Raw genomic sequence first — 25905 nt, 5'->3', positions numbered from 1 at the left:
ACATATAGGGGAAAAGGCATTAATATCCTACCCAAACAAATATATATATATATACTAGTAAAAATTATACGTGCAAATGCACGTAGGGCAAAAATTATCAAAAATTAATCTAAGGTATATATGTTGTCTTACGTTTTGAGAGAGAGAGAGAGAGAGAGAGAGTAGGATGAAAACAATAAAATGGATTAAGGAACTCAATCAATAAGTTCTGTCATCCCATATATACCAAGTCTAGTATATGTAAACAAGAAAATGGAGAAAGGACGATGAAAATGTGATTAAAAACCTAAAATACTTGATTGTAAATATCAAAGTTAATGTTTTATTACTGAGAAACTCAATAGATCCCATCATATTGTATTGCAGTAATAAAAGATTAAACTAGGAACTGAAGAACAAATAACCACTCCTAACTATTACTGGAGTTAGAGAAAAAAAAAAGATAATAAGAACTTAAGCTAACATAAACGATCTAAGTAACCATTGAGTTGTGGTAAGTCAATATTGATTTGAACTGGTAAAAAGAGCTCTGTATCTCCAACCACAAGCATGTTCTCTCTGAATGGTAGTGTAAGCCTCATAAGTGAGATCACAACAATGTTGGAGCCTTCCTAATTTCAGTTGAAGTGTGCGAGCAAAAGATACCATTGAGTATTTGAACCGAGTATAACTGAGGTTATAACCAAAAGGATAAAGGGTTTCACCATTGAAGAACTTATAAGGCCTTCCAAGATAACCAAATTCTGAAAGTGGCCTTAGGGACATGGAATTCATGGGCAACTTGTCTGTGTAGTCATTAGTGTACCATGTAAGAGGCAATTTTCCACATATTTATCAAACACTTCAAGTGAAGGGATACCATCAAATAATCCAAGCCTCATGAGAACAACATAGTTGTTTTCAAAGCCCTATCAATGGCTCCCTCTTTGATTCTCCCAATCATAGTTGCATTCTCACCATAGTCTTAGAAGTACTATCCACATTCCAAATCAAACCTTAAATTACCAGCCAACAAAAAAAAAAAAAACCAGGTTAACTAATTACACTTTAATATTTTGCAATTTGATTGATAAGATACATTCCTAATAGTACATGCATTTAGTGATTTTGCAATAACATCTTCATTTGAATCATCAAGTCATTTTTGTCTATGAGCTATTACATCCATTGAATAGCAATAAGATACAATGCACCTGTAAACCACAAATGAATTAATAAAAAAAAATGAATAATTAACTATTAATGTCAAATGGTCTAAAGGGAAAAGAGATCCAAAGAAGGAGAACATTACCCATTAAGACCCCACTCTCCTCCAATAGTTTCTTTCAAAAGTTTTGGGTCATTGGAAGCTGGGATTTCATTAACATTGTTCAAGGAGCACATAACCAACTGATTAACAAGAGAGAAAAAATACCAACTAATAATACAAACTTCTAGAAACTAAAAATAGGGCAAGAAAGAAAGAAACTTCAGAAACTTACTATGGATAGAAAAAGATGAAGAGGCTACCACGGATTCGATAGATTTTGATGGGGACATGTGGCCTTAAAATCAACTACTAGGGCTTTGATAATGCATATAGCAGCATCTATTCATGAGTCCAATAGAGAGCCTTGTCTACCTCGTTCATAGCATCCTTGAGCATTGGCAAAAGAGACACAGGTGACTTTGTTGCAGCCTTGCGGGCGGATCAACCTTGGAACACCAATTGAGCAACCATTAGTTCTCTCCATTACAAAGAGACTTTTGCTTGGATAATTAGTGAAAGAAATCAGGTCTTTAGGGAATGTCATTTTGATTGAATTTCTTATCAAGATAGAAGGAGAGAGAAACGTGACAAAAAGGAGGAAAATAATTAAAAAGAAAGAGGAGAGAGAGAGAGAGTTTGAGAGAGTAAGAATCTAATATTATTTTTTTTTGAACCAAATAAAGAAACAATTATTTAGAAACTAATATTGTTTTTTATCGCGAAAAAAAAAATATTTTGATTGATTTCAAGTTACAGAAAGAGAAGGAATTTGGAGAGAGAGAGGATATAGAAGGAAATCAGAAAGGCTTAGTTTAAGTTTGAAAAAAAAAGAACATTAGAGAATTATTACGGCTAAAGAAACTAAATAAAATTAACAAAGCAATTAGAAATAAAATATTTTTTGCAAAAACCTAAGAGAATATCAAAAATAGAGAATATAGAAAGGTGAATATTTTCTTTTTAAATTTAAATATAGAATGAAATAGATTTGACCAAATAGTAGGAGAGAGAAAGAGAGAGGAGGAAGGAGTTTAAAAGAAAAAAGGAGACCTAGAGAGATCGTTGAGGAAACTAATATTTTGTTATAAGATTTTTTTTTTTTTTTAGATTTAAAATGAAATAAAGAATGTAATTAAGGAGCTAGAAAATAGAAAGATATACTTTCTATATATGGGCCTAAAAGTTTGAGAGGAGAGCGTGAGAGTTCACACTCATCTCTCTTTTTTTTTTTTTTTTTTTTGATATTGAGAGTTGAGAGGAATAAGGAAGTTTATTTTTTAGAAGTATAAAATAAAATATATTTTAGAAAGAGTGAGAGGAGATAGGCTAATTTGATATGAGCCACTCAATTAATATTGGGACAAATAAGGAGATTAATTTTTTTTATTATAAAGAAAATAAAGAAATTATTTAAAAAAATAAAGGGTACCCAAAAAAAATTAAAATAATAAAAAAATGATAATGAAAAAATTAAGGTATTTAAATAAACAAAACGAATAAAATAATCCAAAAAAAATACGAAGCATGAGGACATGCTTTTATATAATAATATGATATATATATTAATAATAATAATAATGTAAGTCCAGTGTGTGTCGCACGTTCTACACATGTACGGCCTGATACGCTTCAATATTTTGTCTCTGCTCATTAATGAATAAGAACGATGTACGTCCCTAAATTAATTAATTCTTATAATATAAATGTTGCCAGCTGTACGCGAAAGGAGAGGAAAAAGAGAATATAGTAATAAAAGGAAGTACAAACTATAAAAGTATCTCTACATCTATGAGATCAAGTGGGGTCAAACTTGTGGTTGTGAATCTTTGACGGGGGGATTTGTGAGCCAATTAATAAAGTACGGACGTGATTTGATAGATCTAAGCCTGATGACGATACTTTTGTAAATCAACATGGTGTATATGCCTTAAATGGTATCATGATTACAACAATCAGTCATTTTCATTAATTAAATAATATTATTATTATTGTTGGATCATCATGCATGTGATGGTTGATACATTTTAGATAAAAGTAAAATTCTAATAAGTGGTTGGTTAGTTGCATTCATGATGAATCTCTATCTAGTTCAAACATAACTAATTATTAATCATTTTGAAAAGAGTTGTTTCACAACAATTCACAACTCTTTCTTTGTCTTAGGTTTTATCAAAAAAATCTTTGTCTTAGGTTGTATTGTTTGAAATTCTTCTCCAACAAACATGTCATTTCAAATAAGTTTATGAAAGGCATATGTGTTGGAGAAGGTTGGTGACTTTTGGGAAATTATAAAATGGCTATGATAATAAGTTGGAATATATTTACTTTGTCCAATTTTTGTTTGGGTAATTTACAACGTCACCTATGGAGAATGCCAATATTATAGGAACATCCCCTCTCTTTCATCAAATTAAACTTAAACCCCTTACCATTAGTTAATGTTACATAATATACCAAGAATGTTGACATCAGCAATTCATTTTTTTAAATACCATTTTGCCCTTAAAAAATAAAAGAGTACCAAAATTACCCTCATTAGTTGTAGTCCCCAAATCGATTGAAGAAACAACCCTAACTCATCTGCCTCCAGATAGGGACCAAGCACTACCTGGGCTCCATCAACGACTTGAAGTCCTGCGCCTTGCCCTGAGGAGCTTCCCTTCCACGAGGATCTCCCTCGGCTTCCCACCCCCAACTTCTACCGCACACTAGAAGACATTCTCTTGGAAGAGGTCGAGAAGAAAGACAAGTTGATGTGGTCGGTCCTTCGCCCCAATTGCATCTTCGGCTTCTCGCCCTTCAGCTTAATGAACATTGTCAACACCCTCTGCGCCTAAGCAGCCATCTGTAAGCAAGAGGGTAAGCCCCTGAGGTTCTCAGGAACTCGAGCTACTTGGAATAGTTTCAAGAATGCTTCCGATGCTGATCTCATCGCTGAGCAGCACATTTGTGTGGCCGTGGATCCCTACTCCAAGAACTAAGCCTTCAATTGCCTAAACAGGGATTTGTTTAGTGGAAACACTTGTGGAAAGTGTTGGCAGAGCAATTCGGGTTGGATTGCCCTAAATATGAAGAGGGTGTTCCGAGGTTGGCGGAGATGATGAAGAACTCATTACATAAGATTTCGTATCAAGACGAACAAATTAGCAGAAAAAGCTGAAGGGTTTCAGAAATGCTTACAAGCTTCCTATGAAGGCAAAATGGTTAATAGATTAATATCTCTCTTTGATATTAAAGCTAATGACACAGAAGAAGTTCAGACTAGAGATGCTAAGAACTAGATAAAATCAAGACTATGATATTCTCTTCTCTTTCTCGGAAAATCTTTATGGATTTGAATCCTCTCTTTAATTGATAGAAATAAAAATTAAAAGAAATGAAGAAGAAAAAAAATCCATTAGACCAAGTCATTGCAATCTTTGACTCGAATCGGTACCTGCCTCAGCCTTTGTTGTAGGATTGAGATTAAACCCACACAGCCGTAAACGAGGTCGCGAAGCCTCGCATCTGCCTCGTAGGCCGGTGAGTTCACTGCGTCTTCTCTTTGTGTCGGGTTCAGCTCATTGAGGATCTTATCAACGTTGCTTGTGGTGAAAACCTTGTGAATGTTCGAAAACTTTGTCGGCTGGTTCGCAAACACGCTTTCTTGTATGCACTTCCGTGGAAGAAACTTGCACGCGGCGCACAGAGAATTGGACGAGGATGCCATTTATCTTCCTGTAAAATTTTTAGAATTCAATCTTCAAAAAGAGAAGCCATTGGGGATGCGATAGTCAAGGAGAACGAGCTGCGATTCCCCTATAGGTAGGGAGAGAAGGATAGAAGGAGAGAGTGACAAGGAGAGAATGAAATGGTATACAGGTGGATAGAGGGGTATTTTTGGAATAATAAGATAATAATATTTTACTCATAAGGACTAAAGTGTCATTTCATAACATCACTTAATAGAGACTGACAGTAAGGGGTCTAAATCTAATTTGGTGAAAGAGATGGGGTGTTTATATAATATTGGCATTCTTCAAGGGGTAGTGTTGTAAATTACCCTTTTTTTATATATATATTTTCTCTCATTTTTCCCTTTTGCTTGTGAATCACTGGTGATTACAAAGAATATTATGACCATTCTCTCTTTCATCATAATTTGTTATTATCATTTTTTTTTTTTTTGTCAATGGTATTAGAGCAAATGATTTCTAATCACCATTATTTATATTCGATAAACCATGTATATTTGAAGGAGAGTGGAGAATCTAACAACCTGATTTGTTAGTTAACTGCCTACATTTGAGATTGGAGGTTTTCATGCTGATAAAGTGGGACATGAAGAAAATTAGAAGATGAATTCAATATATTCAAATTGCGGACATAAACAAGACAATTGATCATTTTCATCTAGAGCTTGAGGTCGAAATACTTACTTTTGTATTACTTAAAATGTCAAGTAAGTTGTTTTAAGTTGTTGGTATGTGTTGGTTTTACCCATCCATAGGATCTAAAATAACACTAGAATCCCTCTCCACCTTTCTTAGTGCTTTCCTAGGGCGGTATGTCAAATCATAAACTATAGTTGGACTCAAGGGAAGTGTCAAGAAGAAATTGTTGTTGCTTCTAGTTGAGATTGTCATTTTTGTTGTCGTCGTTGTCATTATCATCGTCGTCATCGTTATTGTTATTATTGCACACAGACTGCCATATCCATGTTGTTCGCTGGTTCACACCCTAATTGTATCTTGCAAGAGCACTCATGAAGGTGAAATGAGGGAGGGGGACAAAAAATGCATAACTGACCACATCTAAAATAAGTTATAAGTAATAGCCAAAGGCAAAGAGAAGAGATCACAAGAGTTTTGTTGTAGCCAAGTTGGTAGCGAACAGATTTATCTATTATAAATAATAATAATAATAAATGGGAAAAATGTTTTCTGGTTCGCCTACCAGGTAAGGGAATCTGTGGTGTGGTTTGGCCATGGAAATGGAATATGTTTTCCCTCTATTTGACAAAGGTCTATAATACTCTTTTATTTATTTATTTATTTATTTTTGGGTGCTCTCCCAATTTTGCCTCTAGAAACACATGGTCCGTTGACAAGCAAATCCCACCCCTAAAACGGAATGTTGCAGGTCTCGTGCAACTTGCACCCAAACATAGTCTCTAGAATGATTATCCCAACTTCACTGCAAATTACAAAATTACCCAATGCTCAATGCCCTCGTGCGTCCCCTAATTGGCCCTACACTGATGCAAGGGCCATATGAGTATGCGATTGGACATCATTCTTCTTCCCTTAACCTTATGGAAAAAGGTTTGGTATGCTATCAATATACATTAATCTAGCACCCACTATGTCTACCTTTTTCTTTCCTTTTTGAAAGGGCCCCCTATATGATACCTCGTCTGGCGCCCCTATTGGTGATATATGCTAACTTACTATATTCCTTTCCTAACAAACAACATCCAAAATGTATACCAATTTAATGGGGTATGCTACATGGAGATGTGTGAAATCATTGGCAACCGCTATACTAATGCAATGAACATCGGGTGGCTAGGAACCCCTTAAGGCGTTTGCCTAGATACTCTCAGCCATCTAATGTTCATCGCACATCACCGCTTGCTGCAGAGGATGTGAACTCCATGGAGATTCCAAGCAAGAACGAACACGAAGATCCATGCAAAAAAATTGACAGATTACAACTAATTATAATAAGTAATTATAATAAGTTATGATAGTCTATTTAATGTATCATATAGATCAGTTAAGCCAAAGCATCCAAAATAAGGGATCTCATTAATCCATTCACGTGTGACACTAATTAAATAATGAGGCATTTAGCTACCTTAAGAAAGTCATAATTACTCCCATCGTTTATCTGTGCTTGATTGAATTTCTTCACTTGACATTCAAAACATTAAGCAGAAATCATATTGCATCAACATCCACATAGACCATCCCAATGCTTTGATTTTAATACCAATCCCTTTCCCATTTAAATTCACTTGACACTCAAATTGTCAGTGTTATAGAAAGCAAACAAATAAATAATTTGAAGGAATCCTATGTTTTTCAATAGCGATATCAGCCGTAAATCATTTGTAACGGCCAATACATAGGAGGAAAACTACTTTTACCAAATAAGACGAAAAAAACTCTAAAATAGGTCAAAACCACACTAATTGCTGTGTGTAAATTAAGAATTTTTTGAAATTTAAAAGAATAAGACAGTTTTAATCATTAATAAAGAGATTAATTATTCTCCAAACATTCCATTCCATTTCATTCCATGGTGTGGCGTTTCAGATATTTATTATAGTTTCAAGGGCTTTTTTGTAGTTACAATTCGTAGGCATCACAAGGGTTTGCTTTAGTGGGACCAGATTCCTTTCCTGCTTTTAAGCCAGACGAGATGACTTCTTTTGCTTTAAAAATTCCTTGCAACATTTTCTTTCTTTTATATCTGTCTTTCCACTTAACTAAATTGAATCAAATTACTAAAATCTCCTTTTCTTTCCATTTAAGTAGAACCCTTACGCCATTTTGTTCTTCGGGGTGAGATGAGAGGATCCGATCCATCAGACCAGCTTAGAGAGACCACTGGGTTCAACATTGGTGGGCATTTTTAGGTTACGTTCAACATAATATTGGGTCACTTCAGAACTAGTCAAGTCCATCCTAAGAATGGAATTGGATTTGATTGAAAATTTGTGTAATTTCATAAATGATAAAAGATCAAAATAACCTTACAAAATAATAAACAAAGAAAATGGGTTGGGGATCATTACCTGGTCACATGACCACTGTACTAGCACAAGGACTAAATACGAGAGGTGCATAAGCATTCAATCGGGGGCGACGATGGTCATTTTACCACTCTAGTGTCTAGGTGTAGGGTCACATGCTCATGTAGGGATAATCATTTTTCAAAAAAAAAAAAAAATCTAAAATATTTAAGCTCTAATATTTACAAGTGTCCCTCTGTCATATAATTCAAATTTGAATTTGCTAATCTCAACTCTCAAGTCATAGATGAATAACCAAATTTTTTTACTTCACTCCTTTTTCGAAAACATTGTTTTGGTGAGTCAAGTCTAGTTAGGGCCCTACCCAAAAAAAAAAAAAAAAAAGGTCTAGTTAGGGTTTTACTAAAAAAGAAGTCTAATCAAGGCAAATCATGTTTTTTTATTTATTGCTTTTTTTTCAAGGGAAAATATCGTAACCCAATCCTGCCCTCCTACGCCCTCTCACACGGCACCATGAAATGATGCCATTGCTCCTTGAGTGGATACTTATGCATGTTCCCCCAATTGGGTCAGGCACTAGTGTGAAGGCCACACGACTAATAGGTGACAATCACAACTTCATTTTTTCTCCTTGATCAGGTGAGGAAGGACTAAGTTTTTATTTTTTTTTTTTTTATTTTTTTTTAAAGAAAAACTATCATTAATTATGTAAAATATTTACATCAACTTGATATTGTCCATACCCCTAATACTAGTAGCAGATTTACAAGCCAGCTCGAAAACAAAGTCCATTGGTGAGTGGCGTCATGTTTTTTTATAAAGGAATGTTATAAACCTTGATAATTCTTTGATCTTGTGGAAGGTTGCAAAATGCAGAAGAGGCCATGATCCCTAGTGACAAGAAAAAAAAAAAAAAAAAAAGGCTAATATTGAAAAAAACAAACAAACAAACAAACTAATAAAAATGCAAGGATTTTGTTTAGTCGTAGACTAAACTTGTGTCTATGAGTATTATATTGCCCAAGAAAAAAATAAGACCTGATGATTTTCACATGACTTGGACAAAAATATTGAACAATAAAACTCAAACTAACTCAAACACGGTTTGATTCTTTCTTAACTTAGACGAATCTTCACAACTCTTGATTAGGTTTCATTTTTCTTTAACTCGACTTGAATAAGTCACTTAAATCAAAACCTAATTTTCCAACCATGCTCTTTAACTCATTTGAAACTTAGTTCAGTTCATGAACCACACTAAAGTCACTCTATTTGGAATTTTGGACGATGAAGCTACCAATCTAGATACGGGTCGGGCATTTCAGCTTCCATGGGCATTGTGGGAAGAAATTTAGTTGGATTGTAGGGGTATTTGTTAGAGTCGGTCATTTTCTCTCCTTCACCATCTTATTCTGCCTTTTGGTTCCAACTTTATTTTCCTTTTCCTTTTTTTATAATTTCTTTACTGACGTTTTTGACCGTTGCTTTTCTCAACGTCTCTCTCAATCTCCTCGTTCCTCCTTGCTCGCTAATCAGCTCCGCCTTCTTCCAGCACACGGTAATCAGGTAGGTTTCTTCATTCTAATCCGATGAAAACACCATTTTTACAAGTTTATGTAAAGAGATTTCCTTAGAAATTAAGTGCAATCGTCTTCCAAACAGGGCCACTTGGTAGTTGGCATTTCTCTGCTTTCGAAGCTCATTTTTTCTTCAATTTATATTGAGATAAGCAGTGGTTTCATCTTAAAGTTCTTCATCTTGAGATTTGAGAAGGTTTTTCAGATTTGTTTCTCTGAATTTATGAAACTTCACATTTCCCTTGAACTTGGTTGTCGTTATATATGTATATTTTTTTTTTCTTTGAAATGAGTTTCATTTCTTCTTTTCTCTAAACTTCGTTCACACTTCTTTACCATCATTAGAAGTTATAGAAGTGGGTTCCGCTCAAGATTTCGTTTTTCTGCTAAATCCCATTCATCCTGTGAGATTGTGTGTGTTTCAGAAGTGGTTTTCGTCATAAAAAGTTGTATTTTGAAATGGGTTTTAACCTCTGTTCTGTCCAATTTGCATGTTTATACCTCTTTACCATTAGAGGCTATAGAAGTAGATTTAAGCGTGATTTTCAAAATGGTTTTTAGCTTCTATACTTTTATGGGTTTGACAACTTTCTTTCTTTAGAATTTATAGTTTTCAGAGAGTTTTATCATTTCTTACTGTTCAGAACAGCAAAACGGTTTAGGTTTTTGTGTTTCTTTTATTCTAAACTCTTTCCTTCTCTGCGCTCGTCTTTGGGAGGGTTGTGCAGTAGATTTCATCATGAATGTGTTCTTCTGAAATTAGGAATTCAATATAAAAAAAAAATCTGTTTCACTTAATCTTAATCTTTCAGTTAATCTTTCACAAGGGCCAAGAAATACATATCAAAGACTTCATCATTTCAGTGTGTTCTGTGAAATTGCAAATACTTTCTTTTTCGATTTTATTTTTCATCGCTTTTTATCTGCTCGTCTTAGACTTTTTCACGAAATTTTCCAATGCAGATTGGATTTTATTTTCTAGCATCTGAATCTCCATGCTCTGTTTTTTTTTCTTTTTTTCCATTAGTATTACCCCCCCCCCTCTCTTTTTGCATGAATTCTGTATCCTATTCCTTTTTCTTGACATGGAAGAAAATGCTTTACTCCCCCAGTTGAGCATCTAGGGTTTTTCATTTCTCCTCCTGAAAAATAAACCCCAATTTTCTTTTGTCTTTTTTAGCGCCTTTAATTTCCATTTTAGTACCATAAAAATGTTACTTAGAAATTTTAAATCAGACTTATTGCCTTAAGAAAAAAAAAAAAAAAAAGAGATTTATTTATTTATTTTCTTTTAATTTTTCTTTTCAAGTTATCCTGTTGCTTGTGAGTTGGTTATGAAGGTATTGTAATTTGAAGAACTTGAATAGAAGGCTTATAGAAGATTATGTTTTCTTGACTCTTCTGTCTGACACTGGACAATTAAGAAAAGAACCCCATCTCTTCAGATCTTTTTTTTTTTTTTTTTTTTTTTGTAAGTTAAGCTATTAAAGTCAAGTTATGTATAAAAGATGTAGAGCTTGATTTGTCAAGGAAAACTTCAATTTTTTTCTTTTGATTTCTTGCTCCTTGCATTTCGTACGATGCTATTTCATGAATCAAGGCTCTCAAACTTCCCTTTTTATGTGTAACAGTCACACTAGATCTATATGAATTTGGTGAATAATACTTGGCCAGCTACCAGTGATATCACCTTTGATTTGAGCCTGAAGAACTCATAGTATTGGAGAGAAAAAGATAGATATGGGATGTTCTACATCAAAGCTGAATAATGACGAGGCTGTCCAGCTTTGTAAGGACAGGAAGAATTTTATCAAACAGGCCCTTGAGCAGAGGACTCGATTTGCCTCAGGACACATTGCCTACATACAGTCCTTAAAGCGTGTATCTGCTGCCCTACGTAATTATATTGAGGGAGATGAACCCCGTGAATTTTTCGTGGATCCCTTCAGTACTCCATCTTTCACACCTGTAAAGAAAACTGATCCAAGTATCATCTCAATCTCATCAAAGCCCTTCTCAACACCACCCCAAATTCAGTCCCAAAGCAACTCAGCTTTCAAAGTGAATTACCTGAGATCAGGTGGGAATCCATCCATTTCTGTTGAGGAGAGACCCCAATCACCAGAGACTGTGAGAATTGAGTCTTACTCTCCAACGCACCACTATGGGATTGATGGGTTCTTTGCAATGCAGTCATCCCCCATGGACTCATCATTCTTTTCTTCATCACCAAATAGGCCAAGTTTTCCTCCCCGATCGCCTCAAACTTCACAATGGGATTTCTTCTGGAATCCCTTCACCTCACTAGATGGTTGTGGTTACCCCACCCGCATAAGTCTTGATCAGACTGTCATGGATGACGAGACAGAAGGAGGGCTCAGGCAGGTTCGTGAAGAAGAAGGAATTCCTGATTTGGAAGAAGAAGTTGAAGAACAAGATGAACAGGTAGTAACGCCAGAAGCAAAAGCTAAAATTGATATGAATTGTCCCAGCTATGCTGATGAAAATGTTATTGTTGAAGATGATACTGAATCTGACACTGAAGCTGATACGGTTCATGAAGCAAAAGGGTTAAAATCTCACAGTACTGAGAGCGTTGAAGTATCAAAACAACAGAATACAGTAGAACTTGAATTCAGTAATCAAGAGATAGCAGTGGGTGATCGAGGAGATAAAGGAGAGACTCCTGGGTTTACTGTTTATGTAAACAAAAGACCAACATGTATGGCAGAGGTCATAAAGGATCTCGAAGCTCAGTTCATGATAGCTTGTAATTCGGCTAATGAGGTCTCAACAATGCTGGAGGCTACCAAAGCTCAGTACCCTTCAACCTCAAATGAGCTCATAGGTCTGCAAATCAAACATTACCTTTGTATTTACACCATTGCAGTTTAAAAGTTTACTCCAAAGTTGGCTGGCCTGCCCAGGCTGCAACTTGCCAACTCTTGTCTACTCATGGGTTTGAGCTCTTACCCATTGGGATCTTAGATGTCAAAAAGCAGTTTGCAGATAGTCATGTAAGGGGGTAAATTACATTACTTAGTTATAGGGAGGGCCATTAAATGGTGGATCTTTCTATATGCTTTGTGCACTTGAGTAGAATATTTGGTTTTACGGAGCTACTAAAAGGTAATCGCACCATAGGTTGTAGAGTGCAACTAGATATAATGTGTAGACAAAATGCATAAAATGAATGCCTTCCATGATTTTTGAGGTTTTTCTTTAGACATGCTAGATAAAATTTTGTAACATACCATTTTTTTCCTGGTGCAGCTGTGAGAATGTTGAACAAAATGCATAAAATGAATGCATTCCATGACTTTTGAGGTTTTTCTTTAGACGTGCTAGATAAAATTTTGTAACATACCATTTTTTCATGGTGCAGCTGTGAGAATGTTGAATCCAGTTGCTTTGTTCCGCTCAACCTCATCACGCTCGTCATCATCAAGATGCCTCAACAATTCTTCAAGTTCCAGGGATGATGGTTACGACAGCAGTAGTGACTTCTCTGAGGAGTCTTGTATGTTCTCGGGGAGTCACCAATCAACACTTGATAGACTATATGCTTGGGAGAAGAAGCTATATGAGGAAGTCAAGGTAGAACTCCAAACCAGGAAACTAGTTTCTGTTTTTAGATTCAAAGAGGAGTTGAATTTGTGTTGATTGGTGCTGTTGTTGTCTTGGCAACAGGCTGGAGAACGGGTACGCGTTGCCTATGAGAAGAAATGTAAGCAGCAAAGAAACCAAGATGTGAAAGGAGAGGATTCTTGTGTGGTGCATAAAACACGAGCGACAATAAGAGATCTCCATACCCAGATCAAGGTTTCAATACACTCAGTTGAAGCAGTTTCAAAGAGAATCGAAACTTTACGGGATGAGGAATTGCAGCCGCAGCTTCTGGAATTGATACGAGGGTATGGTCATATTACAATTTGCAACTCAATTCTTCATGTTTTGTTTCATCCTGACTATCAAAAACTTCAATTATCCTCCACTCACGTGGGTCATTGTCTGAAATGAAATCATCATCATGGACCTTTCTTTGCTTTATCCTTGAAGGTCAGAAACCTCAGAGAACTGTGGTTCTGACTGCAACTTTAGATGATAACAAATCTAATTAAAGGTAATGATTTCTGGCCCAATCCACCACAAACCTGCCCTGATTTTCTCAGGTTTTTGGGCTGAATGATTGCCACTTGGTTTATATTTTATTTTGTCCAATTATGATTGATAAGTATCTACCACAATCATTTTCTACCTCTATGATCTTATTAATATATTAATGGTAACTGGTTTGTCGGAGGGCTTCAATTAATCCAATTGTAAATGACAGGTTAGCAAGGATGTGGAAAGTTATGGCAGAATGTCATCGAACCCAGAAGAGAACAATAGATGAAGCCAAGCTCTTGTTAGCTGGTACACCCTTGAAACTGGCAAAACAGAAAAAACACAGTGAAATATCACCAACAGAACCACACAGACTTGCTCGATCGGCTGCAAATCTTGAGACTGAGCTTCAGAATTGGAGAGCCTGTTTTGAGTCTTGGATCACTGCTCAGCGATCCTATGTTCATGCACTTAAAGGATGGCTACTCCGATGTATCCGAACTGACCCGGAAACATCAGAATTATCATTCTCTCCTCGACGCTCTAGTGGAGCCTTCCCTCCAATTTTTGGAATTTGTATTCAATGGTCCAGATTCCTTGATGACATCCGTGATATCCCTGTGATCGATGGTCTCGATTTCTTTGCAGCAGGGGTGGGTTCAGTGTATACACAGCAACTAAAGGATGATCATTCTCGCCAAACTCCAATGGGATCTAAGCGATTCTCACCTGTTTCCAATGGGAATATGGATGTGGTGGAGGTGGGTCAGGTAGAAGAGGAGGAGGAAGAGGTAATAATGAGTGCAGAGAAAATAGCTGATGTTGCAGTTAGAGTCTTGTGTGCTGGAATGTCAGTTGTTATGAGCTCTCTAACAGAATTTGCAATGAGCTCCACAGAAGGGTATGCTGAATTGGTTAAGCAATGGGAGAATGCCTAATGGACACAAGAGGCCAGCAAGGGAGTCATGTAATTTTTGCAATGAGCTAGCTCCACAAAAAGGGTATGCTGATTTGGTTAGGCAATGGAAGAATACCAAATGGACACAAGAGGCTAGCAAGGGAGACATGTAATTTCATTCTGCTATGTTTATAGCAGGGTAGTTTTGGTAGTGGGATGTAAATCTTATAATATAATTACTATATTATGCTAATGTTAAGGTGTCTGTTTCTCATAGTAATTTAAATTAATTTATATATTATGATAAAAAAAAACTGTTGGTAAAGATATTATGATAATTTCGTGGGATTTTTTTTTTTTTTAAGTAGAGAGGGGAAGTAGATAACAGCTAGAAGTCTCTTTTTTCGTTCACCATAGCTGACCAACGATTATAGGCAGTTGTTGTCCGTAGGATGCAAAAAGATGATAAGTAATGTAAAATACTATAATAAGAAAACCCTATGCCTCCCCCTCACCATATAACCCCACACCATTGCCATCCCTATCTTTGCCCAATGTCTTCTTTTTTTTACCTAACCCCACTGTACATAAAAGTGAACCATATCCACCCACTCTCTCCTCTTTAGGACTTCAGGCCTCAGCAATAGGAAGGAACATTTTTTGGGTAGCAATAGAAATAATTTACTCCTCTCAGGTGATAGTACTGATTAGTCCTTTCAATAGGAAGGGATTCATCAACTTGATTAGACATTACCTTAAGATATAACTAGGATCTGAACAAATCCCATTTAAGACCCGAGGGATATTTCAAGCCTCCCAAATGGCCTAGAAAACATTGTAATCTGACATCGATGGATACTGGATACTTGGATAGTTTCTGTTGATCATGTGTGTTCATCAAAACTTTCTTTTTTGTTTTCCGTTTGATTCATCAAACCCTATTTAAGAGTTGCATAATCATTTTATGTGTGATGTATTATCCTAAACTTATACTTTATAGGGTCCCCAACTAGGGACTGTATCGGGCATATTTTTAACATAGGGTTGTCATGTTGTACATTTCTCATAATATGATTCAAGAATATAGACGTGAGTATTCATTATACATGATCAAAGTCAAAGTCTTGTATATAGATCACCGTCAATTATTTACTCTTTGATAGATATTTTTGTCTCCAAACTAGCCCGATTAATAAATGTGTTGGGTTTTAGCTTGGCCCCAAGTATAATCGGTCATTCCTAGTGCAAGGGTGCTACCCAATGTGTGCTCGACCGAGACCAACTGATTAATAGTCCAACTCAGCCCCAATATGTTTAAATCCCATTTTATAGCTCGCTTAGAGCTTGTTTGGAGCAGTTTTTTTATTTTTTTATTTTTATGAACCAATAGATTCATTACCAAGAGGAAATAATTTACTAGGGTGGAGAGGGAGAGGAAAGGCGTGTCAAGGCCCCAGGGTACAACAATGTGCATGTTCATTTAGGTATCAGTATCATGGCGGTGGCGGAAAGAGGCAATCTTGGTGGAGATGTCAAAATAGATGGCATTCCAAATCTTTTCGAAGGAATGATAATGAGAATTCGAAGCTCATCTACAAAGATTCCTTTCCATCTGAATATGGTTTATAGTGGCACAAAAGGCGAGTTTTACGATAGTGTCGCAAACAGATGAACCGACATATGTCATATGTTTAGAGCATGTTTATTAAGCCCAACACGTTTAAAACCTTATTATGGCCAGTTTAGAGATAAAATGCGTCATTAGCCAAGCCCGTTAAGTCCTGTTTAGCCCGATGAAAGACTGGTACCCAACCAACCATTTATAAATGGGACCATGCCTTGCATATGAGGCCCAATTACTTAAACGGGTTGATCACATTGAAAGGTCTTCATAGTGGGAAAGCCCGATTAGGCCCAATCGGAACTGGTATGACACGATTGATTGACAACCCTATCCATACATGAGAAGTCCCTACTGATTTAGGCATGCTTTGTGCGTCTATTATGCTATTGGTTGATGTTTACAATGACCATATATTGATAGGCCAAGTTCATGTTTTTTTGTGAGTGGAGGAGATATTCAACATGGAATCTACTTCCCAATTAGGGAGAATATTCTGCGAGGATTTATAAACAATGATTGATCGAAATATGGGTTTGGCGGCAATTTTGTAATTTTTTTGCAGACGGATCTTATTAGTATTATTAACTAATTATATTTTAAACAATATTTTATGTCCAATTGATGGTTGAGATTCTTTATACTGGTTCACAATTATATTTTCTATGCCCAAAATGTAAGATTTCCTATTAGGTGGACTAGCATAGTCAAAGATTTGTTTCCAAAACCGATTTAGTGGTGTTGATTAAAGATGGAGTAAGCAGAAATAATCTAATATTATTGGTAAGTGATCTATATGGAGATATTGGATTCTATTAGCACACCTTAATGGTATGAAATATTTATTACTATGTGTAGACCTAAGGTATTGTTTCCTTAATGGGGAGGAAACCCTAATTTTATTGTAGGGTTGGTCCCTATCCTCACCCCTATATATAGTTATCACTGACCCATTAAGTGAAGCTAACAATCAAAAGCAAAAGGGAAAGAGGGTAGACCAGACCAACATTGATCGTGTTGTACAAGGAGCATACAAGAAGACGTTGAGGAGTTCTTATTCTTCAACCATGGATTCAGGTATGCCTAAAACGTGTATGTTATAGTGTTTGTTGTACATGCTTATCGATCTTCATGAATCGTTCCGTATTTGTTTTCTATCAATGGTATCAGAGCCTCATTCATGAAAAATCGATCGGCTGTACCACCAGTAATAAACATCAATTTCTTCCCTCGATTCGTTTTGTTTTGAAGAAACAAGAAAAGTAATATATTATTACTAAAGGATAAAACTTACAAAGTTTTATTTTAAAAAAAAAAAAACAAAAGCAACCGTACTTGCTTTTACGGTTTGGTTTAAAAAAATAAAAAATAAAAAATAAAAAAAGGTGACAAAAGCAACCGTACTTGCTTTTACGGTTTGGTTAAAAAAAAAAAAGTAAAAGGTAAGTACGGTTTTGTCAGATCTTGAGGGGATTTCTTCTAAGGTATCATCCCACAGTGTATAATCTTTTATGAAATCCACAAATTGGTGGGTTCATCTGATCAAACCCAAAAACACGTTTTAGTCTCTTTTGAGATCTGTAAATTGTAATATGGATTCTACCAAAAATATGTAAGTACGGTTTTATTTGAAACCGTGTTTTTTTTCTTTTGAGAAATCATACAAAAGAATATATTTATTTTTATTAAATAAAATAAAAATATGTCATGAGTTTTAATTGGTTGACTCATAACAGAACCATAAAGCATAATTATTTACAGATTTATTTTTTGTGACATTTAGTTTAGTCACTAGCACATTAAATATATAATTTTGTTATTTCATATTAATTCTTGTGCTCTTTGATTCAGTCACTATAGGGAATTATTATGCAACCCATGATGTTGTTCTGATCTGTCATAATAGGAACACTGATGATTTTATATATTAAAATTTTATGTGTTTTTGTTTTTTATATTATTATTCAGTAATTCTTTGATGAAAAATTATTAAAAATATAATGGGCATACAGTTACAATCCAGGTCTATAGAGTTTTCGTAACTTTAGAGATTAGACTTCCACTTAGTGGGCTAATTCCTAAAGATGCAGAATCACTATAGATCATCCAGATGGATTGTAGTCAAGAAAGCCATATGGCGAACGATGTGCTCTTGCCAACACAGGTGAGTCTTCGTTTGGTCGGTTTTGCTTGATGGTGTGAGGGTGACATTTTGAGCTTCACTATTTTGGAGGTTCTTGTCTTGCCACCACAGGTGACGGAATCTACAATATGGTATTGTTTTTTGGCATCTCGCCTTACTTGTGAAAGATTTTACTGCATGTTGGGTGATCTTGCCATCACATGTGTGACCCCAATGATGCTAGATCTTTTCTCAGTTTATGTTTTTCATACAATTGTTAAAATTGGTATTGGGATAAATCTGATTAATAAGCCCTAATTAGTCAGTTTTCATTATATTATTGGGATGTTGATATGCTTTTGGTTATTGCATATTGTATGTTTTGGTAAAATTTTGGTAATTATTATTGCCAGCTATGACTTCCTAATTATCTTCCATCAAAGTCCTAAATGGTTCCAATTTTGAGGAGTGGATAGACTTTCTTACTGTGTCTCTTGCAATCATGAGACTCGATTATGCCCTGAGAACTGATAAACCCCCCGAACCCACAACTGAGAGTGATGCTACTGCAAAAACACTTTTATGAAAAGTGGGAGGAGTCCAACAGATTGTGCCCTGATTGTTATGAAGCATACGATGGACAAGACCATTAAGAAAAGTGTGCCTTCGAAAGAAAATGCTAAGGATTTTCTTGCAGCTGTTAATGCAAAGTTTACCAAATTTGATAAGGCTGAGAAGGGAACATATTTAGAGTGGTTCTCATCCACTCGATATGATGGCACAAGTGGAGTACGTGATCACATTATGAAAATGACCAATTATGCTGCCACGTTGGGCGAGATGGAAGTAAAGATATCTGATTCTTTCCTTGTATGGCAAATTATGCAATCACTTCCATCATTGTTTGATACTCTTAAGACCTCCTATAATGCACAAAAATTGGAGTGGAATCTTGAGGACATGACTTCCATATTAGTACAGGAAGAGGAAAGAAATAAGAAGGAAAAATTTAACTCTGCTTATTTTGTTTCCAATAATGGGGGTAAGAAGAAATTCAATAAAATTAGAAAGGTAACAAGCAAGAAAAATCAGGAAAAATATAACAGAAAACCGATCAGAATCTGAAACCAAAGACTAAGACTTTTAAGGGAAAATGTTTATTCTGCAAAAAGGATGGACATATGAAGACAGATTGCTATGGCTATAAGAAATGGCTTGAAAATAAAGGTACATCTTTAGCTCTAGTGTGTCTTGAATCCAATCTTGTAGATGTTTCCCCTGATTCGTGGTGGATTGATACTGGAGCAACTATTCACATCACTAATTATTTGCAGGAATTAAGAAGCAGGAGGAAACCAAGTGAGGGAGAGATGATGATCTACATAGGAAATGGAGAGAAGACCAAAGTTGAATTTATAGGAGTAGTTATATTACTTTTATCCACTGGTTTTGTTTTGAATTTGAATGATGTGGTTTATATACCGTCGTTTAGACGAAAACTTGTTTCGGTATCTAAACTTGACAGTTGTGGTTACACTTTTAATATTGGCAATGGAAAACTTACTCTCTATTTTGGTTCTCTTTGATTTGGATATTAGTTCTTCCAAATATGCCAACAGTTTTTCTGTTATAAATTATGTGGTTACAAATCCTAAACGTGCTAGATTTGATGAAAACTCTTCTATGTTGTGGCATAAACGTTTATGACATATTTCTAAACAGATGATAGAACGATTGATTAAGGATGGTACACTTCCTCAATTGGATTTTTCAGATTTTGGAATTTGTATTGATTGCATTAAGGGGAAACACACTAGAGCTAAAAAGAAAGGTGCAACCAGGAAGGGTGAAGCATTGGAGCTGATTCATACTGATATTTGTGGTCCATTCACTCCTACTACCATGGATGGACACAAATATTTTATTACTTTCATAGATGATTTTTCCCGTTTTGGTTTTATTTACCTTATTCAAGAAAAATCTGAATCCTTAGATGCTTTCAAAGTTTTTAAAGCAGAGGTAGAACTTAAAAGGGAAAAGAAGATAAAAAGTGTGAGATCTGATCGAGGTGGAGAGTTTTATGGTAGATATGATGAAACTGGACGTAACCCTGGACCATTTGCCAGATTCTCACAAGAATGTGGTATTGACGCTCAGTACACTATGCCTGGTTCACCTGAGCAGAATGGGGTGGCTGAAAGGAGAAACCGTACCCTTATGGATATGGTGAGAAGCATGATAAGTAATTCAACTTTACCTGCTTTTTTATGGGGTGATGCTTTGAAAACAACAGTATATATTTTAAATAAAGTGCCTAGCAAGTCTGTTCCCAGAACTCCCTATGAATTATGGACTGGTAAGAAGTCAAATTTATCTCATTTTCATATATGGGGATGTGCTGCAGAGGTGAGACCTTACAATCCTCAGATGAGGAAGCTTGATCCAAGGACCATTAGTGGTTCTACACATTCTACTAGAGTAGTGGAATCAAATCAGGCAGTTTTTTTTTAGGATGATTTAGATTTTCAGTCTGCTCAACCACGTAACTTTGTTTTTGAGGAGGAACATGTTCTTGTACCTATGCCTGTGACACTGCCATCTACTGTATTACAGCCTCACATTGAACAAGAGAATGTCCCCACTCACGAACTTGTGCAACCTATAGTGGTTGAGCCTGCACCCCCTGTTATTGATGAGATTCAGGACCATATTGTTGTTGATGTTCCCTTGAGGAAATCAGAGAGAACTCGTAGGCCTGCCATATCTGATGACTATGTTGTTTATTTACAAGAACATGAGTTTGATATTACTTTGGATTCAAATCCAATCAGTTTTGACCAGACTGCCAATGATCCCAATTCATCAATGTGGATGTTTGTCATGCAAGATAAATTGAGTTTTATGTCTGTTAATGATGTTTGGAATTTGGTTGAATTATCAAAAGGATGCAGACCGATTGATTGTAAATGGATTTTCAAGACCAAACGGAACTCTAAAGGTGAAATTGAGCGTTACAAGGCCAGACTTGTAGCAAAAGGATTTAGCCAGAGAGAGGGCATAGATTACAAGGAAACATTCTCACTCGTCTCAACAAAAGATTCTTTCAAAATCATCATGGCTTTAGTTGCACATTTTGATTTGGAACTTCATCAGATGGATGTCAAAACAGCTTTCATAAATGGAGATCTTGAAGAGGATGTTTACATGCAACAACCCCTTGGCTTCAGGCAAGCTGATACAGAGCACCTTGTGTGCAAACTTAAGAAATCTATTTATGGTTTGAAACAGACATCTAGACAGTGGTATATTAAGTTCGATGAAGTTATCACTTCTTGTGGTTTCAAAGAAAATCTTGTGGACCAATGTATTTATCTGAAGATCAGTGGGAGTAAGTTCATTTTCCTTGTGCTTTATGTTGATGATATTCTTATTGCCAGCAATAATGTTGATCTTTTGCATGAGACAAAACGATTATTATCAAGTCACTTTGATGTGAAGGATCTTGGTGAGGCCTCTTATGTTTTGGGCATTGAGATTCATCGTGATAGGACTTATGGCATTCTTGGTTTGTCTCAGAAAGGTTACATTGAGAGGATATTAAAAAGGTTTAATATGTTAGCATGTTCCCCTAATAAGGCTCTAGTTGTAAAAGGGGACAAATTTGGCAAGTCTCAATGTCCACAGACATAATTGGAGTGTAATCAGATGAAGAACATACCTTATGCATCTGCTGTTGGTAGTTTGATGTATGCTCAAGTTTATACACGGCCTGACATTGCCTATGTTGTTAGTGTACTTGGGAGATATTTGAGCAACCCTGGTGAAGCGCATTGGGTAGCTGCTAAGAAAGTCATGAGATATTTGCAGGGCACTAAGGATTTTATGCTTACTTATAGAATAACCGATTCACTTGATGTAGTCAGTTACACTGATGCAGATTTTGCTGGATGCCTAGATACCTCAAGTCTACTTCTGGATATGTTTTTGTGATGACAGGTGGGGCTATATCTTGGAAGAGTGTCAAGCAGACACTCACTGCATCTTCTACTATGTAAGCTGAGTATGTGGCGTGTTATGAAGCCACTATTCAAGCTTTATGGTTAAGGAATTTTATTTCAGGGCTACAGATTATTGACTCTATATCTAAACCATTAAGGATGTTCTGTGACAACTCCGCTGCGGTACGTTTCTCTCATAACAGTAAAAGTACTTCAGGCTCTAAACACATTGACATCAAGTATTTTTTTGTCAGAGAGAAAATTCAAGAGTCACAGATTACAATGGAGCAGATTGCTACAGAAAACATGATTACAGATCCTCTTACTAAGGGCTTGACTCCAAAAGTCTTTCAAGAGCATGTCACTAATATGGGACTTGTTAGTTTTTTTGATGCATTTTATTAGTGGGAGTTTTGCTCAATATGTTTGCATTTGATTTTTTATGGCCATTTGTTTATGTGTATACATTTATCTATTTGCCTCATATAGAAAATTGAGGTTATATGTGGTGTATTTACCTCATTCGGTATCTGAGGTTCCAGTCAATACACATACATCCAGTCGCTAGTAAAGCCTCGTTTGATTGAGGTCTAGTGCTAGTGTTGTGGGACATCCGGACCCAGTCCCAATGAGCTTCTTTGATTGAAGCTTAAGCGTTTAGGAGACGCTTGTAATTAATGAGACCTTCGATATCTGTCTCATAGGGCTCATTTGGTTTTCGAGCCAGGACCAATTTAGAAATAGACATGATGATCACTATAGAATGTTATTTCCATACCACACTTTCATACTGTTCAGCCCAAGTCAGTGATATTATGAGCACTTTGACGTGTGTGGTCTCATATCGCTTTAAATGTGATGATCAATACGGTTGGGTGTTTGTAATTCTCATTCGGACCAAGGCATTTGGTTTAAGGTGCACTCCATTCGACACTGTTTTGTTTGTGGCCACATTCAGGTTATCTAAATCGGAGAGTCGTTTTAAATAAATTTTAAAATCTAAAACTTGTGACATATGCTGCCCAAGTGGGAGATTGTAAGATTTCCTATTAGGTGGTCTAGCATAGTCAAAGATTTGTTTCCAAAATCGATTTAGTGGTGTTGATTAAAGATGGAGTAAGCATAAATAATCTAATATTATTGGTAAGTGATCTCTATGGAGATATTGGATTCTATTAGCACACCTTAATGGTATGAAATATTTATTACTGTGTGTGGACCTAAGGTATTGTTTCCTTAATGGGGAGAAAACCCTAATTTTATTGCAGGGTTGGTCCCTATCCTCACCCCTATATATAGTTATCACTGACCCATTAAGTGAAGCTAACAATCAAAAGCAAAAGGGAAATAGGGTAGACCAAACCAACATTGATCGTGTTGTACAAGGAGCATACAATAAGATGTTGAGGAATTATTATTCTTCAACCATGGATTCAGGTATGCCTAAAACGTGTATTTTATAGTGTTTGTCGTGTATGCTTATCGATCTTCATGAATCATTCCGTATTTATTTTTTATCACAAAAATCCATTGTGCGACGTTAAAATTGAGGGAATTAAATATAATATTTTACATGTTATTTACAATTGTTATTGTACTTATTATTAATTAATTTTATTTCTCGAAAAAATAATACTAAATATTATAGACGACTTAGCCTCTCCCTGTGCAACCTCATTAGAAACATATATTTATTAAAATGTTGAGTGTGAAATAGTTGAAATGGATTTCTTCCAAATAGGCGAAATATCAAATAACTAGGCAGCTCTTTTAGGATTTCTATTGAAATTGAAATTCATTACAATTTCACATAAACAAGGTCCAAAAATCATATAAAAAATAACCTTAGTCTTCATTTTCACCATCTTGACACCACTGATTTAAAATCAATTCGGTCTCTTTGACAACTACACTTGGCCATTCATCTAGAATCCATTATTTTTTAACAAGCACTGCAATTGATGGAAACTTTGATCAATGTCCCATATGACCATTGGTGCTACCATATACGGGCCCAAAAAATTTGAGCCATCTTTGTCCCAGACGTCTACCTTTTTTTTTCCTTTCTTTTTTTGGTAGAAAGAGTCCCAAAAGTCTACTAGAGATCAAAGAAAAGTGGCTGAAGATCTTCTTCTCTTTTTTTTTATTATTTTTTTTTTTTTTTAAGTCAATAAAATAATATATTTATATATGACAAAGATGTATACATGATTAACGTCCAAGCATAACTAACTATAAAAAACAAAATACAAATCTCGCTTGAACTCCACCTTCAATATTACCATCGAGACAACAAAACCTCAAAACTTTGAGCTAAGAATCCACCTTCAATATGATCATTGGAAGATATCTTCATTAAAACCATATGATACATCTACTAGTCCACAAATCTATACTGGGTCTATTATGAGAAACCTAGCTTATATAGTAAGAGAGACAAAAAAAAAAAGAAAGGATAATTTGTCTAGTAATGAGAAACATGAGAAATTGCTCCTTTCTTGACTTAGCAGATCAATTTCAATGCTAACTCTCTATATCAGTGAGATATCCTCCAATAAATAGTGATATGGACAATAAAAACTGTTTTAAATGATTCCATCATTACGAAAATACTAAGGAACATATTGAAACAACACAGATACTACAACTAACGCAAGTCCTACTCTATCCATAGGTAATGGTTATGATTCTCTTTAGCTAACTTGATCCATGTGAGGAAAGCAAATAATTCCACAAAGAAAATTTAATGCACTCCCAAGTAATTGAGAAAAAAGCATCATTGAGGAGCTAATGATTGATCGAATAAAATGACTATGTTGTGCTTACTTTAGAAATAGAAAGAAGATGAACAATAGAATGGAGAGAGTTATCGACAAAGGTTTATAGATAGCCAACAACATAATATCTCTCCGATACTTGACTTAGTGAAATTAAAAGGGAAAATTACAAGATTACTCAAATTAGGAGCCCATTTGGTTTTGTTTATGTTGTTCCTGTGTTTAACAACAAACGGATTTTCCATTTTTGTGCTAAGAAACGGTTTTGAAATTGCAAAAAAATGTTTGAATTTTTTGTTTCTATAAACGTTTTCAACAGTGCAATAGGGGGTACTATCGGGTTCAAGACACGAGTGAAGGCACAACATTGCAGGTATGCAACTCACAAGTGAATGCACAATGTTGGAGTTGCATGTATGTTTCATGGAGATGAGCTTCAGAAGGATGAAGACAATCAAGGATTGTGATATTTGCAGAACCAAATTGAAGTCGCCGCTTATGGGTAGAAAGAAGTTTCAACAATGACTTGGGATTGTGGTAGGTCGAGTGAGGTATCAGGTTTTCCACAGATTTTGTTTATCCATTATTGTTTCTAGAAATTGACTTGTTTCTCCATTCTTGTTTCTAGACATAATTTTCTATTTCGAAAAACAAGCGAAACGAAACAAAAAAGTCAAACGATTTTTAGGGTGCTTTTCCATTTATGAGCACAGAAAAATTAAAAAACATGTTTCTAAAAGCAAAATCAAACGGCCCTAAGTTTGAATATACCAAATTACTCACGCAATCTTTTATTTAACTAAATTATTCAAAACAC

At 35.5% G+C, this 25905-nt stretch overlaps 2 protein-coding genes across 3 annotated transcripts; one reads left to right on the top strand and one right to left on the bottom strand.

Moving 5' to 3' along the window:
• Positions 1-1138: 1138 nt before the first annotated feature.
• LOC122076346 (protein ASYMMETRIC LEAVES 2-like) lies at positions 1139-4958 on the bottom strand. Its single transcript, XM_042641655.1, has 3 exons — positions 4686-4958; positions 1292-1389; positions 1139-1193 (listed from the first exon to the last, which is right to left on the bottom strand). The coding sequence occupies exons 1-3, from the start codon at positions 4956-4958 to the stop codon at positions 1139-1141; spliced, it is 426 nt and encodes a 141-aa protein (XP_042497589.1).
• Positions 4959-9419: 4461 nt separating this feature from the next.
• Positions 9420-14844, top strand: LOC122077283 (protein ROLLING AND ERECT LEAF 2). 2 transcript variants are annotated; one of them, XM_042643176.1, is made up of 5 exons: positions 9420-9554; positions 11197-12413; positions 12951-13162; positions 13256-13479; positions 13899-14844. In XM_042643176.1, the coding sequence occupies exons 2-5, from the start codon at positions 11306-11308 to the stop codon at positions 14608-14610; spliced, it is 2256 nt and encodes a 751-aa protein (XP_042499110.1). In that variant the 5' UTR covers positions 9420-9554; positions 11197-11305; the 3' UTR covers positions 14611-14844. The 2 variants fall into 2 exon arrangements, with proteins under 2 accessions (XP_042499110.1, XP_042499111.1); XM_042643177.1 differs by lacking the exon at positions 9420-9554 and adding an exon at positions 9639-9761.
• The last annotated feature ends 11061 nt before the right edge of the window (positions 14845-25905 follow it).

This window comes from Macadamia integrifolia, chromosome 4 (assembly GCF_013358625.1).
Source record: "Macadamia integrifolia cultivar HAES 741 chromosome 4, SCU_Mint_v3, whole genome shotgun sequence".
NCBI lineage: Eukaryota > Viridiplantae > Streptophyta > Magnoliopsida > Proteales > Proteaceae > Macadamia > Macadamia integrifolia.
This window is presented reverse-complemented; position numbering and strand designations above follow the sequence as displayed.

Excerpts from the sequence above, each read along its gene's own strand:
- LOC122076346 (XM_042641655.1), bottom strand. The coding sequence starts at position 4,958 with ATGGCATCCTCGTCCAATTCTCTGTGCGCCGCGTGCAAGTTTCTTCCA. Across the intron at positions 1,390-4,685 it reads TACAACAAAGGCTGAGGCAG|TTGGTTATGTGCTCCTTGAA; the intron begins GTACCGATTCGA and ends CTTGTTAATCAG. Across the intron at positions 1,194-1,291 it reads GGAGAGTGGGGTCTTAATGG|GTGCATTGTATCTTATTGCT; the intron begins GTAATGTTCTCC and ends TGTGGTTTACAG.
- LOC122077283 (XM_042643176.1), top strand. The coding sequence starts at position 11,306 with ATGGGATGTTCTACATCAAAGCTGAATAATGACGAGGCTGTCCAGCTT. Across the intron at positions 12,414-12,950 it reads AACCTCAAATGAGCTCATAG|CTGTGAGAATGTTGAATCCA; the intron begins GTCTGCAAATCA and ends TTCATGGTGCAG. Across the intron at positions 13,163-13,255 it reads AGCTATATGAGGAAGTCAAG|GCTGGAGAACGGGTACGCGT; the intron begins GTAGAACTCCAA and ends TCTTGGCAACAG.